This window comes from Drosophila persimilis, unplaced genomic scaffold (genome assembly GCF_003286085.1).
Source record: "Drosophila persimilis strain 14011-0111.01,24,50 unplaced genomic scaffold, DperRS2 tig00000124-arrow-pilon, whole genome shotgun sequence".
NCBI lineage: Eukaryota > Metazoa > Arthropoda > Insecta > Diptera > Drosophilidae > Drosophila > Drosophila persimilis.
Window position 1 is genome coordinate 11496358 of NW_020825294.1, and position 12334 is coordinate 11508691.

Genomic DNA, 12334 nt, shown 5'->3' on the forward strand with positions numbered 1-12334 from the left:
TGGTAAATTTCGTAGTGTAATTCACACATTTTTATCATGGCGACAACGCTCTTGTGATCGGGAGCGCTGTCCTGGTGAAACTGATAGACATTTTTCTTCGTCATGTGCTTTTTTTCATCAGTTCTTAATCGAATCGTACCAAAAGATTGGAGTAGTATTCTCCAATAATGGTTCTGCCTTTTTCCAGTTTCCAGCCCTCACTTTGTTGGCCGACAATGCCGAACTCTTTTTCGAGCGGTGGCGTTTTTTTCCGCTGAGAGCAATCGCGGCATCCTCCTTGACGAAAGATTACTCATATTTAAATATATTCGCGTAAAACATTCCAAACACGTTCACGAGAAATATTTAGAGCCTTAGCCATCTCTCGCTGCTTGTTTCATCCTACGCTGCGCTCATCCAATATCATTCCGATTTTTTGTACGTTGATGCGTATGAGTTGCATTTTTTCCGTTTTCCGAATAGTTCAGAATTCGATCAAATTCGTTCAAATTTCACCGAAAGGTGCAAATATACATATATATATTCCTTTAAACATATACATCATTAGATAATTAATCATTAAAACTCCCGAAAAAATTATTAACCGACTGAAGCTTTCTCAGCTGATAGAAAACACTGATCGTAAAAATTATTTACATATGTGTGGTTAAAAATGGGTTCTTTTGGTGACGCCGACTACTTATCCGCCTGGATCCGTATTATGAAACCGCCAATAAAATATCGATTGATTAAGATTTACTTAAAATGTCTACAAAGAGCATACATATGTCATAAGTGGTATCGTAGGTATAAAATATATCTGGAAAATTAACACCAACCAGAAAAATACAAAAAATTTGAGATTAATTTTAAGCGAAATTAATATTCACCTTTAAACAACGTAAAAAGTTGCTATGCAAACAATTCTAAAAAGATATTATTGCTTTTTTACACTCTTTTCTTAAACCTACAAAAGGTTTCAAAACATGCCAGCATTGGTTGACTCCCACTCCCCAGAGCTGTCAGACTGTCAGCACATGGAAGGAGCAGACAGCTGCCGTCAAGGAATGAATGGTGACACAGTTGGGCCCCAAACAGATGATAACAGATGAGGCTGCTATTTTTATAAATTTAATGCCGAAAGCCTTCTTCCTGTTCCCACGCACAAATTCATACTTACTTACTTACGTTTCAGTCCGGCCAATATTGCAAGAACTCCCTTAATAAAACTGTGCGCACCCCGACTTGGGCCTGTTCGCCCGACATTAAGTTATCAGGGAAGGCGCTTGTCCATTGGGCATGCGACAATGCATTCCTACTCCTAGTTGTCTGTGGCTGTGTCCATTGCCCAGACGCCATCGTCGGGGAGGATTCAGCTCAATCTATTATCTAAGTTTTTAAACTGAGGAGACCTTTGAAATCGGAGAGTCATGTGATTCTTGACATGACTGTCAGAATATTTAACTCAACATATTCGGTTTCTTATCAAGAAAATATACAAATACAGTTTTCCCCTCTAAATTCTAAAAATAGTAAAATGATTATTGGAGGACTATTTGCAAATCTGTTGCTAATCGCAGCTTGTATTTACACAATGCGCAACCTTTCTAGCGCAGAGCATCCTTATGGATATGTTGTGGCTGGATTTTGCTTGGTCGAAGGCATAGCGGGCCTGCTTCGTGCGTTGCCAGTTGGGGATGATGACGAAGGCGGATTCGCATTTGTCATTTCGTCCACCATTTTGGAAGTCATGCCGTTGCCCATGGCTAACATCGAGTTTTATCTAAAATCGGATCTCTCAGGAGTGGCTATGCTCCATTTGTTGACCCTTATACCACTAATCTATGATGTGGTGGACAAGATTCTCGACGACTCGGACCCTGGCTTAACGGAATGGCTTAAAGATCTTGCACTATTGGGGAACATCGGTTCAATGGCGTACTTGGCTAACAATGACGACAACAACCCCGTGTACTTCGGAGTGGTCGGCATATCATTCTTCGGAAGATATGCCGCTGACCATATTTGTTTTCTAAAGGATTTTGGTTGTAATCTGGCTATAATGACCAACGCTGGGACCTTGTATCTAATGACCTACGCCCTCACTGCGCCCCCAAAATAAAACACATTTTGAGGAGATTTAAATTAATCGGTCTTAAAACTTTAAAAAAGGTAAGTCATTTTTATACCCGATACTCATACTCAATAAAAAATCTTATGAAAGGTCATACAATTCTCTTTTTAACCCATTAATTTTTTGCACAACTGCACTGCAAATACGGAGTCAAAATTAGGCATATATTATGCATATTCTGGACCAAATTTTGGTCTCGTGTAAAGTACATTCAACAGTTTTCTTTTTTCCTTAACTCGTGATCAACGGGGGAAGGAAAGATGGGAGCTCGGCCAGCTGGCCTATTCAATACATCCTCAAAATTTCTTAGGTTAAACTTAACCAAATGCAATTAGTCTTTGTGCCGGGCAGGGTTCTCCGGGTGTGGGATATGGAATGTGGGATGTGGTCTGATTTGGTTTGGCTTTTGGTGGCCATACATAAATCATGAAACCAAAAACAGAAATTTACAGACACACAGACCAACACACACGCCGGCACGTGGAAATGGAACATACATATATAATGGCTTAGAAATTGCTTGACATACCGGACAAAATGCCCATTGTGTGCGCGGCTGGTGAGACTGCAACGCATAAATCTCGGAGATTTGAAATCTCATTGACAATTGGAAATGTGACCAAAATCATGCATTTCCCGCTCCCTCCACCCCAGCTCCACCTCCACCACCGCCTCCACTCCTTGCTGCGCGGGGTGATGTGGGGCTGGGCAAATTGAAAATACATTTTACACAATTACAAATTGCAATGAAATTGATTTATCACGCACAAATGCACGAAGGTCACGCAATCCACATAAATTTTGACACACCAGAGATAGGGGGCGGCGAGACCCATGGCCGGGGACAAATACCCGTTCCCGTACCCGACTCTGGTCTGGTTCCGATTCTGGCTCTGATTTTGGCTGGTCTGCAATTTGCCACAGTTTTTGGCCCGCTTGCCACCATTTACATACATATTAGGCTTATTACGGGGCGACCATCTCAGCCACATAGCGATGGTCGTGCTGCTCCTGCATGCTGCATTCTATTTAACGCTTTTAAGTCCATGAATTATGCGCACTGCACTTTGGCCCGAACATCACTCCCCGTCGGCTTCCGTTGCGGGGTGTGTGTCCCGCTTGGTGCACATTTTATTATCAGCTGCATTAAATTTCATAAAATATGTACGTAGTATCTGTATCTGTACGTACTATCTATGTGTGTATGTGTGGAAGTGTGGGTGTGGGCCAAACTTTTCATCGTCTGCTGCGGCTCCTGCTGACGCCCATAAAGTATGTGGAGTGATAGGGTGGAGGCCTTGGACTACGTGATGCCCCAACGAAAATTGCAGAAACGAAAAGGGGGCAAAGGAACCAAAATTCCAAATGCTGACCTGCGAAGAACTAGAGCTAACACTAAAACTAAATTTGTAAAAATTTTCGGTCGTTCCAAAGGGTTTTTTCATATTTAATATTAAGCAGTATCAAAAGACAATTCGATCTATCCATATTCCTTTCCATCCGTTTTTATAAGCATTTTATCTTCAAATAAGTCCATTTATAGATGATCTGTAGATCATCTCGTATTATATTTCTCAGTTTTCAGTCAGATTGGCTCTTTTCAGTAACTTTTCCACGACTGACAGACAAGTAAGACCCCGATTAATTCTCATACAAAGATGTAAAAATTCCAATTTTCAATTTACTTTTCAACAATTTTTTATTATTTATATATATATATTTTATTACTTCAGCTTAACTCTGAGATAAACGCCAAAGTTTTTTTTTTAATGAAACAATATTATTGAATTCATTCATATACTATTCTCTGAATCGTTAAATATTAGAGTAACGAACTTTTCAACGAGTGGAATGCGTCAACGAGTCATTTCTTTCTATCCTCTTAAGTCCCCGACTTAAGCTTTTCCAGCCGCCACTTTCAGTCCACTCTCTGCACATCCCTCAAACTCACGGGGAGACGTGAATGAGCGAGTGGTATGTGGGATATTTGTAGTGAATAAATGATAATCGCTGGAGTTGTCCGCTCTCATGAGTCGACAACACGCAGACAACATGCACTCTCCATCTGTTCTGTGGCTGTACTTTGGCTGATTGTTGTACGCTGGCTCTCCTCCTTTTGGCTCGGCCACTGCCTCTGCCTGGTCCACGGCCTTTGACACTGAGTCCATTTTCCAGCTTCATTGTGCTGACATTTTATTTTCACTCCGTGTTGCTGCATTCTGCGCATTTCCCTCCGGAAAATTTTTATTTATTATGAACAAATATTTTGTATGCCTCCCAAGTTATGGCACTGGTATTTACAACATTTAGGAATTTCTTTTTAATTCTGAGTAGGGGCTGGCATAGAGCTTGAACTTAAATTGAGTGTAATTTAAATAACTACACTCATATTTAAATACGTGTCATATAAATGAATGTGTTGAATAAAATCCTTTATAGAGTTCTAATATTTCAATGTCGGCAGAGACTGTCGAGACTGTAAGATACACACTGATCTTGCAGGACTTCAAGCTAAGGCTCTACTCTAACGGTCTAACCAAAACTAACCAAAGGATCAACTGGAACAAAAAAGTATGCCTCTATTTAGATGAACACCAAGGAAATTGAAGGAACACAAATTAATTACGCATACCAAAATTGCATTTATATCAATAATGCTGCTTTAATGAAAAATAATTGAATATTTGTCATGCAATTCGCCTACAAACACATGGATAGACACTCACGCACACATGCATCGCATCGCTGAACTTCCTGAAAACAATCAAATTGAGGTCATTTTTGTAAATTGTTGCTGCTGCTCCTGATTCCGCTCTCGTTGATGCTTTTGTTGCTTTTGTTGCTTTTGCTGTTGTCGTTTATACCCTTTGAAATATGCTCGATTGGTTTTCATTAAGCTCTCCACATCGATAATAACTTTGCGTTGGCTTTTGTCCCATTTAATTGTAATTAATCGAAATTAGTTAAAGTCATTTTCGGTTTTCGTTGATTGGATTGCACGCCACGTTAAATTTTTGCAGAAGTTTGCAGTCATATAAATGTCACGAAAAATATAAGTTTGTTATTTTATAGATCTATATATTTATATAGATTCATACATAGTATGTTATTTTATCCTTATTTTATGTACATATGTATTTTATATAAACCTACAACATAGCTCCCTCTATCTACAGTTTTTCCAAAGTAAACAATTGACAGAATTCTTGAAAAGCTTATGGCAGTCGGAAGCTTTTTATGTTAAAATGTCCCTGTTAAATAAAAGTTATCCTTTCAGCTTTCGAAAGTTTTCGAGGTTCAAGGAGGTTCTAAGAGTGTCATGGAAGCTTTAAATGAGCTTTGCAAATAACTATTTAATATTTCCACCATCCACTTATCGTGTAGAATATTTTTAGAAGTCCAGTCCAATGTAGAATTACAAGCCAGAGAAATACATTTGAAACAAAAATGTCATCTTAAACGGGTTACGATGTCCCTTAAATACATTAAACATTAAATGTTTATCAAATATAGTCAGAAGTATTCTCTTTATAAATTCTTATTAGGCAATCTACAATGGCTTTTTGCGAGGAAATCAACAATCAACTTTGACGACATCATTCGTATTCATTTATTCCACAAATCGATTTACAGACCAGGACACACTTACAAAAGGCTCACTTCAATAGCCATTTAGCAATGCATTCGGCTTGGTTACCTGTCACTGGTAGCTAATCGCGGTATATTGAATTCGTATAGGTACAGCAAGTAGAAGGAAGCATTTCCATTGCATTAACTATACCAGACAGATCATCAAAGATCAAACAATATGTGTATTATGGCTAATCGAATCGAAATGATTCACATTGTTATACACAAAGACATTAGGAATATGTTTTTACTGCCAGAATGACAGAATATTTCTGCTCTTTAAATGCCTTTGTCTTCCTCCAATGATCAAGCAGGTATCTCATAGTCGTACATAGTCGTAGTTCTCTGGTCTGCGGTTCGTACTTTTTTTTGTGTTCATTTGTGTGCGGGCTCCGAGAACACTCGTCAAAGTCAGCACCATTGGCATTGTTGTCGCTGAGTTGCTGCTGCTGATGGTGCTGCTGCTGCGGATGGGAGATTGCATAATGCATGAGCGACGAGATCCTGACGAGTCGGCACACTGGCCTATGAATATTCAGCCGGAACCGACACATGCACAAACACACGCAGATACGGCGACGCGACGGCGACAGAGGCAAACTGTTTGGTCAAGTGTTGACAATGGTGCCAATCGTCTCAACAAAAGCGAATGTCTTTATGAGCAGTTACCCATCGCCCCCATAGCCCATAGCCCATAGCCCAATGCCCAATGCCCAATGCCAGCCAAGTCGATGTCAGCACATTGTGGCCACAATTGGAATGGCCTAAGGTGCCACTTCTTATCAAAGGAATCCCTTCGGTGCGCCGTCGAATGCAGCTCGAGGAGTCCCCGCCTCCTTCTTCCATTGTTTACACTTTAATTAGGTGCACAATGGCAATGGAATCTCAACACTTGTCGGCCTCGCCTCTGATTCTCGCTTTCTCGGGAGCGTCGTCGTCGTCTTTGTCGCCGTGAAAATGTCAGGTGTCCCTTTTGCTATCGGCGCCTGCCGTCAGTCATTAGTGTAATGAAGCAATGGATGTGACATTATCCGAAGTTCACTGAGATGTTCGTTAAAGGCACAAAGAAAAATTCGCTGAGCTTTTCTGTTAGCTAATTAAGAAGGCATTTTTGAAAGACAATAGAAAAATTAACTTGGGGTTCTATTTGGCTTGGGCACCTTTAAAAATACTTTTTTTTATGAAGCTTGATTGAATTCGGGTACCGAAAATGGTTTCCTACCAATTACGATTCCCATCGGATCACACATTACCCCTCCATCTGTCATATGAATCATATGTCATATGAAAAGTAGCCTTTCTAACCTTATGCAAACTTCCCACAATTTTTTACACAGTCTAGCCAAAACTATCCAAAACTAATCAAACATTCCATTCATTTTCAGCCGAATTCACCACATATTCGTACCAGCAAAATTTTAAAGGTCAAGTCGTTAGCATAACCGGCTGACATGGATTGTTATGAAGAAAAAACTAGAACCTTTTTGCTGTACCGTTTATAAGCCAACTACAGTTAACGTTTTTTCGATGGCAAAACTTTAGCAAAAAGAAAACTGAATAGTTTTTTCGCTTGTCGTGGGAAGACGAAGCGAAGCGTCTGAGTCTCATAAATCATACGCCGCCCATCATCAGTCAACGAGACAATGGACGTGTCCTCCGAAAATGTGGGCAAGTGGAACAACGCCCGATCCAGTGCCGGGATGCGATGGATGAGCGAAATGTAAGGAGAGGAGGGAGAAGATTCTCCTGGTAGCTACTGGTCCCTCTGCAGCTGTCTGTCATCGTCACGAGCAACAAGGTTAAATACTCCGGATGCCTCTAGGAGTCCGCTCCTCTTGTGAGTGTCAACGTCTTGTCCCTGGAATGTCAGTGTGACGATGTCAAAGGAAATTAATTAAAGACCCTCGTATTGCGTAAATGAGGAACGAAGAAGGAACTCGAGGTAACCATACAATGGGGGAGTCATATCTCGTTAGGGTGTGCAAATCGCCTTTAGGCCCCATGCTTGGATCGAGTTAAATATCCAGTCGAAGACTAATTTGCGGTTCATTGAATTTAATTTAACCGTAATTGAGCTCGTGAATCTCCTGTGCAACAAAAGCAATTATCGATTTGCCTGAACACAGCTCTATTCATAGCTCAGAGGCGTTGAAACGCTTTCATAAAGTTGAGCGATACCCGAAACCGAAACAATTTGCAGGCTCGGAAACCTCATTAGGTGTGAGAACCCTTGGGGCCCTGCAGAGATCCTTCGCATTGCCCTTCATTGCTTCTCGTTCTCGAAATCTTTTTATTTCCGCTGACTTTCAAGGGCGCTGCAAATTAATTGAACATGACCGGACCAAGAGTTTCCACTGAAAAGATAAATTAAGCAAAGTGCCTGGCCGGGAATTAGGCAAGCGGATTGGAAGGCAAGTCCTTCCGAAAGCTCTCTCGCCTAATTAAAACGGGGCTGCCAAGAAAAACGGCCCAGGCCTGAACTCTGGCCATTATAAGGAGCAAATCGCATTGAGAACGGCTGAGCCGGCACATAAACAATGTCACAAACAGATTTTCGGTTTCTCTAGGACAAATCCAATGAAAGCTGTGTGCCCAAGCAATTTCGGATAAGGATTCCGTTAAATTGTTTTGATATTATGAAATAGACAACGACAGCTTTGCTTGGCTTCAAGTTCGAGCTGAGAATCTCCTTAAACAGAAATTTACAATTATAATCTCTGTACAAAAAAAAACGGGACAAAAAACGTATTCCAACGAAAATATTCGGAATTAAATGACTAAAGAGGAACATAATTCTGGGTGCATAGCACCTATATTCATGATGCTGGCTTTTTTCGAAATTACATTTCTTGCGGCTGATGACGCCTAATCAGGATATAATGAATGATGACGAAAGCATAGTCAACTGATAATAAAATCCAATGGTAATTCATATTTTGACGAGCTATTTAAGAATGTTTTCATGATGTATGGAAGATATTACAATCATATTTGCACCAAGAGTCGGATTCCTGTCTATCTGACAGCAGTGAAAGCAATAAATCAGAACTAATTAGCGGTTTGGTGTGGCAGAGAAAGCCGCAAATTCCACATGCCAGTGATTTTGGGCAAATAATGACTACGAAATACTAATTAGCAGAATGTGTGTAAAAATTAATTGAAATCCGGCTGCATACGTAACAACTCGCAAGTTTTCGGTTCTGCATTGTGCAATCTGACATTAAGGCGACAAATTTATGTATAAAGAGAGAAGATCCCAAACAAATATGTCAGTTTTGCTGTCATTGTCCATCGGGGAGTGGGGAGTGGAGAGTGGAGAGAAGAGAAAAGGTCCTCGACACGTACAAGGGCCATAACTCACAGAGAAACAAGAGCAGATCCCATGAAACGGGTGCAAGTTCATAAATTATGGCACTATACATACGTTCACTTTCCGGCCAGAACGACTTTGACACTCGACTCGCAGTTAACAGTAACAGGGTAACAGCGCCGTCTCGGTAGCGTCCGAGCGTAATTAATGGACTTACTGGCGTTTTTGTTTTTGCTTTTGTTTGGCCCGATAATGCGTGTTCATTGGGCTTTTAGCACGCTCAGCGTAATTGATATGCAATTAAACGAAAACCAAAATTCAAATGAGCCCTCCAGTAATTAAATCAAAACCAAAATTCGAATAAGCTCTTAAGTAAACCACGCTAAAGCTGTTTAAGCCCTTTTAACGCTCTCATTTGTTCAACTCTGCCAAAACAACACTGGATGCAGCACAGCACTCCGGACAGAGGACAAAGGATGGATGACGGGCAACTGGCGAACACGACAACTACATTATAGATTATTTTGAAACATTTTAACTTGTTCGAACTCTTAACACGCTCGGGGTGCCGGTTATTTCCGCTCACTGGGCACAAACATACTCGTCTGGATACTGCCTCACGTACGTGGACAATTTTGGGTAAAGGACTTGCGGTCAAAATGAAATGATGCTGATGCGCTATTGGACTATAAAACGTAGCCAGCCAACCGTGAAAAACAAGGCTGAATGGGAGAACACAGGAGAAAAACGAGGCACGAACCCTGGCCAGGGTGGATACAGCTTTAAGCCCATCTCTGAAATGTATGCTACACAATTTGAACGCATTTAGAAAATTCCTAAATGTATTATTCAAGACCCTCAATTCTCTGAAAATGGCTTTACTTTATACATACTCGTATTCGTATCTCTGACGGAATTGAGCATACTGTATAATATTTTCCAAGTTGTATTCTATTTTATTAGCTTAAAGTGTAGAAAAATGGATCAATTCGGAAATTAATGTAAAATGTATCTAAACACGTCTCTAGAATAAAAACAATTGTATATTCAATTTAATTAAATAAATTAAATAAATCGATCGTTATGTAAGTATGATTTTAGCTCCATTCTGGCATAGTTTTCGTTGCGATAATATTTATACTTTGCGATACTTTATAAAAAACAATCCAATAAACATGTAAAACATTCATATGGGCTCTGCCGAAAACGAAAAAAGGAAAGGAAAAATACTCGCGCAATTGGCGCCAATCCAAACAGCAAAATGGAAATGACAACTGACACTGGTGTCAACCTATTTTTCCTTACTTATTTTTATTTTATTTTTTTTATTTCTGCCTTTTTTCTCCTGCTGTTGGTGTTGCACTGGTGACCGTAGTCAAGAGCAGCGGCGGCGAAAACAACAAAAAAAATAGGTACGGTGCCCAAGAATTGATGGGCATTGGACCACACAGGGTGCTATAAAGATTATTAGGTTAGGTAATTTTCCTGTATGGATCAATCAACGAATGCCGGCAGAACGATAGTAATTAACGAGAACTTTATTAACTTCTTGAAAATGACCCCAACCGCCTTCTGGTCGAACCAAGTAAAACTGTCACTCGAGCACCCTGTCCCAATTCAATGATTGAGGTGCCTTCTCCTTCCTATATTTCTTGTTTTCGCTTTCCTTTTATATCACTTTCTTGATTATCAATTCTCTGTTTTTTATTGGAAGCAAAAGGAGAAAAGAAATGAAAGAGAAAAGAATCGCAAAATGAAAGGAAAATGAAAGTTGATGTTGCGAAATATTGTCAAAGCAATTGCCCTCAGGGGTCTTCGCCTCCTCATTCCGAAGGACTGGCGAAAAAGTTTCCAATTGCAAAAAGTTTATTATATGCTCCACTCGAGCAGCGCTCGACTCGATTAGTATTTTCTCCTTGTCTATCTATGTATCTTTAATAGAACTAAGTTTTCCATGAGTGGTGGAGAGGCACTTCTCCTTTGTAGGCACTTCTCGAGGCTTCCAACGTACGCGTAGCGTCAGCAGCGCTGGAGAATATGACACAGATTTCGGCTGCTCATAATTTCATGCAAATGAAATGCGCTTTTCCAGCATTTTGCGGTATTTCGCTGACTGGCTTTCCGCACACATTAACCGCCTAAAAGGTGGGGACCCAAAAAGTTGTGGTACGTGACACCTGCGTAGAGAACACACACGGGTCCCCATCTTTCCTTCTCATCCGGAAAATATGTGTGCTACAGCTGCCACAATTATGAGCATTATCATGCCCCGCAGTAAGTAGTGCTGGTGGTGTTGCTGCTGCTGGTGCTGGAACTGTGGGTTGGGTTGGCTGCCCTCGAAAGTGTGCTCATCATTTAACCTACCTGCAGTATGACAAGCAAACCTGAAATGCCGCTGAGAACTTTTTTCGCTCGTCCCTTTGTCAGTGCAGACAACTGCAGGCAATTGCACTTCAAGAGTGTCCTTCATCATGTGCTCCTCTAGTTGTTATACCTCGTTCTTGTAGGGTACGTGTAGGGTATTCTGTGTTCATATTGAGTTAAGCCCAATTCACAAGCCACTTGTAATTCCCTTTCAGATAACTAGCCAAGTAGATGAAGAGACAAGCTATAGAAAGCTAATTATTTTAAGTTTAATTATAGACCGCAACCTGTTCCCATCCCCTTCCCCTTATTTTTTTGCTGCTGCTGCAGCTCTAATTTCTATAAGGATTCCGAATGAATTTACGTAGCCGGTATATTATAGTCGAAATACCCGACTTTTGCCCCTTACTTTATATTTTTTCTTTTTTGTAAAAGTAAAACGTTGTTGAGTTCATTAAAAATTTGACTAAGTGCGTTGTCATCATCATCATGGCATGGCAAAGCTGGCGAGGGCTGGCAGGCATCTCCTCTTGTGGCTCTGGGTAGGACTCTGGCTCCTCATAGCCATCAGAGCGACTATGAGGCTATACATATGTGTGATGATACTTGGTTTCCTGCACGTCCTTGATGTCCTGGTGTCCTGGTAGTAGGCGTGAGTTTGTCGGCCCCACTACCGATGTGCGGTAGGCGCACTTGAACTTTGTCGTCCTGTTCCACGTATATTCGTGTGTGTGCGTATGCGGAAAATGGTTGGGGCTTTTGTTTCGGGTTTCGCCCACTGAAATTGGATTTTCTTGCTAAACGCACGCAGAATGTCTGAACCGGGATTATGTCGAGACGATAGTCCCCCACAGTCTGTTTGCAGCACATGAAATATTCAGGCGGCATATGGATGTGGCAGAGAGCAATTACGTCAG

At 40.8% G+C, this 12334-nt stretch overlaps 1 protein-coding gene across 1 annotated transcript; it reads left to right on the plus strand.

The window, feature by feature from the left end:
* Positions 1–1516: 1516 nt before the first annotated feature.
* Positions 1517–10066, plus strand: LOC6598124. The gene is made up of 2 exons (XM_002023244.2): positions 1517–2151; positions 7129–10066. Exon 1 carries the CDS (start codon positions 1517–1519, stop codon positions 2099–2101), a length of 585 nt encoding a protein of 194 aa, XP_002023280.2. The 3' UTR covers positions 2102–2151; positions 7129–10066.
* The last annotated feature ends 2268 nt before the right edge of the window (positions 10067–12334 follow it).

Bases quoted from the DNA above. Each gene is read 5' to 3' on its own strand.
- LOC6598124 (XM_002023244.2), top strand. From the start codon at position 1,517: ATGATTATTGGAGGACTATTTGCAAATCTGTTGCTAATCGCAGCTTGT.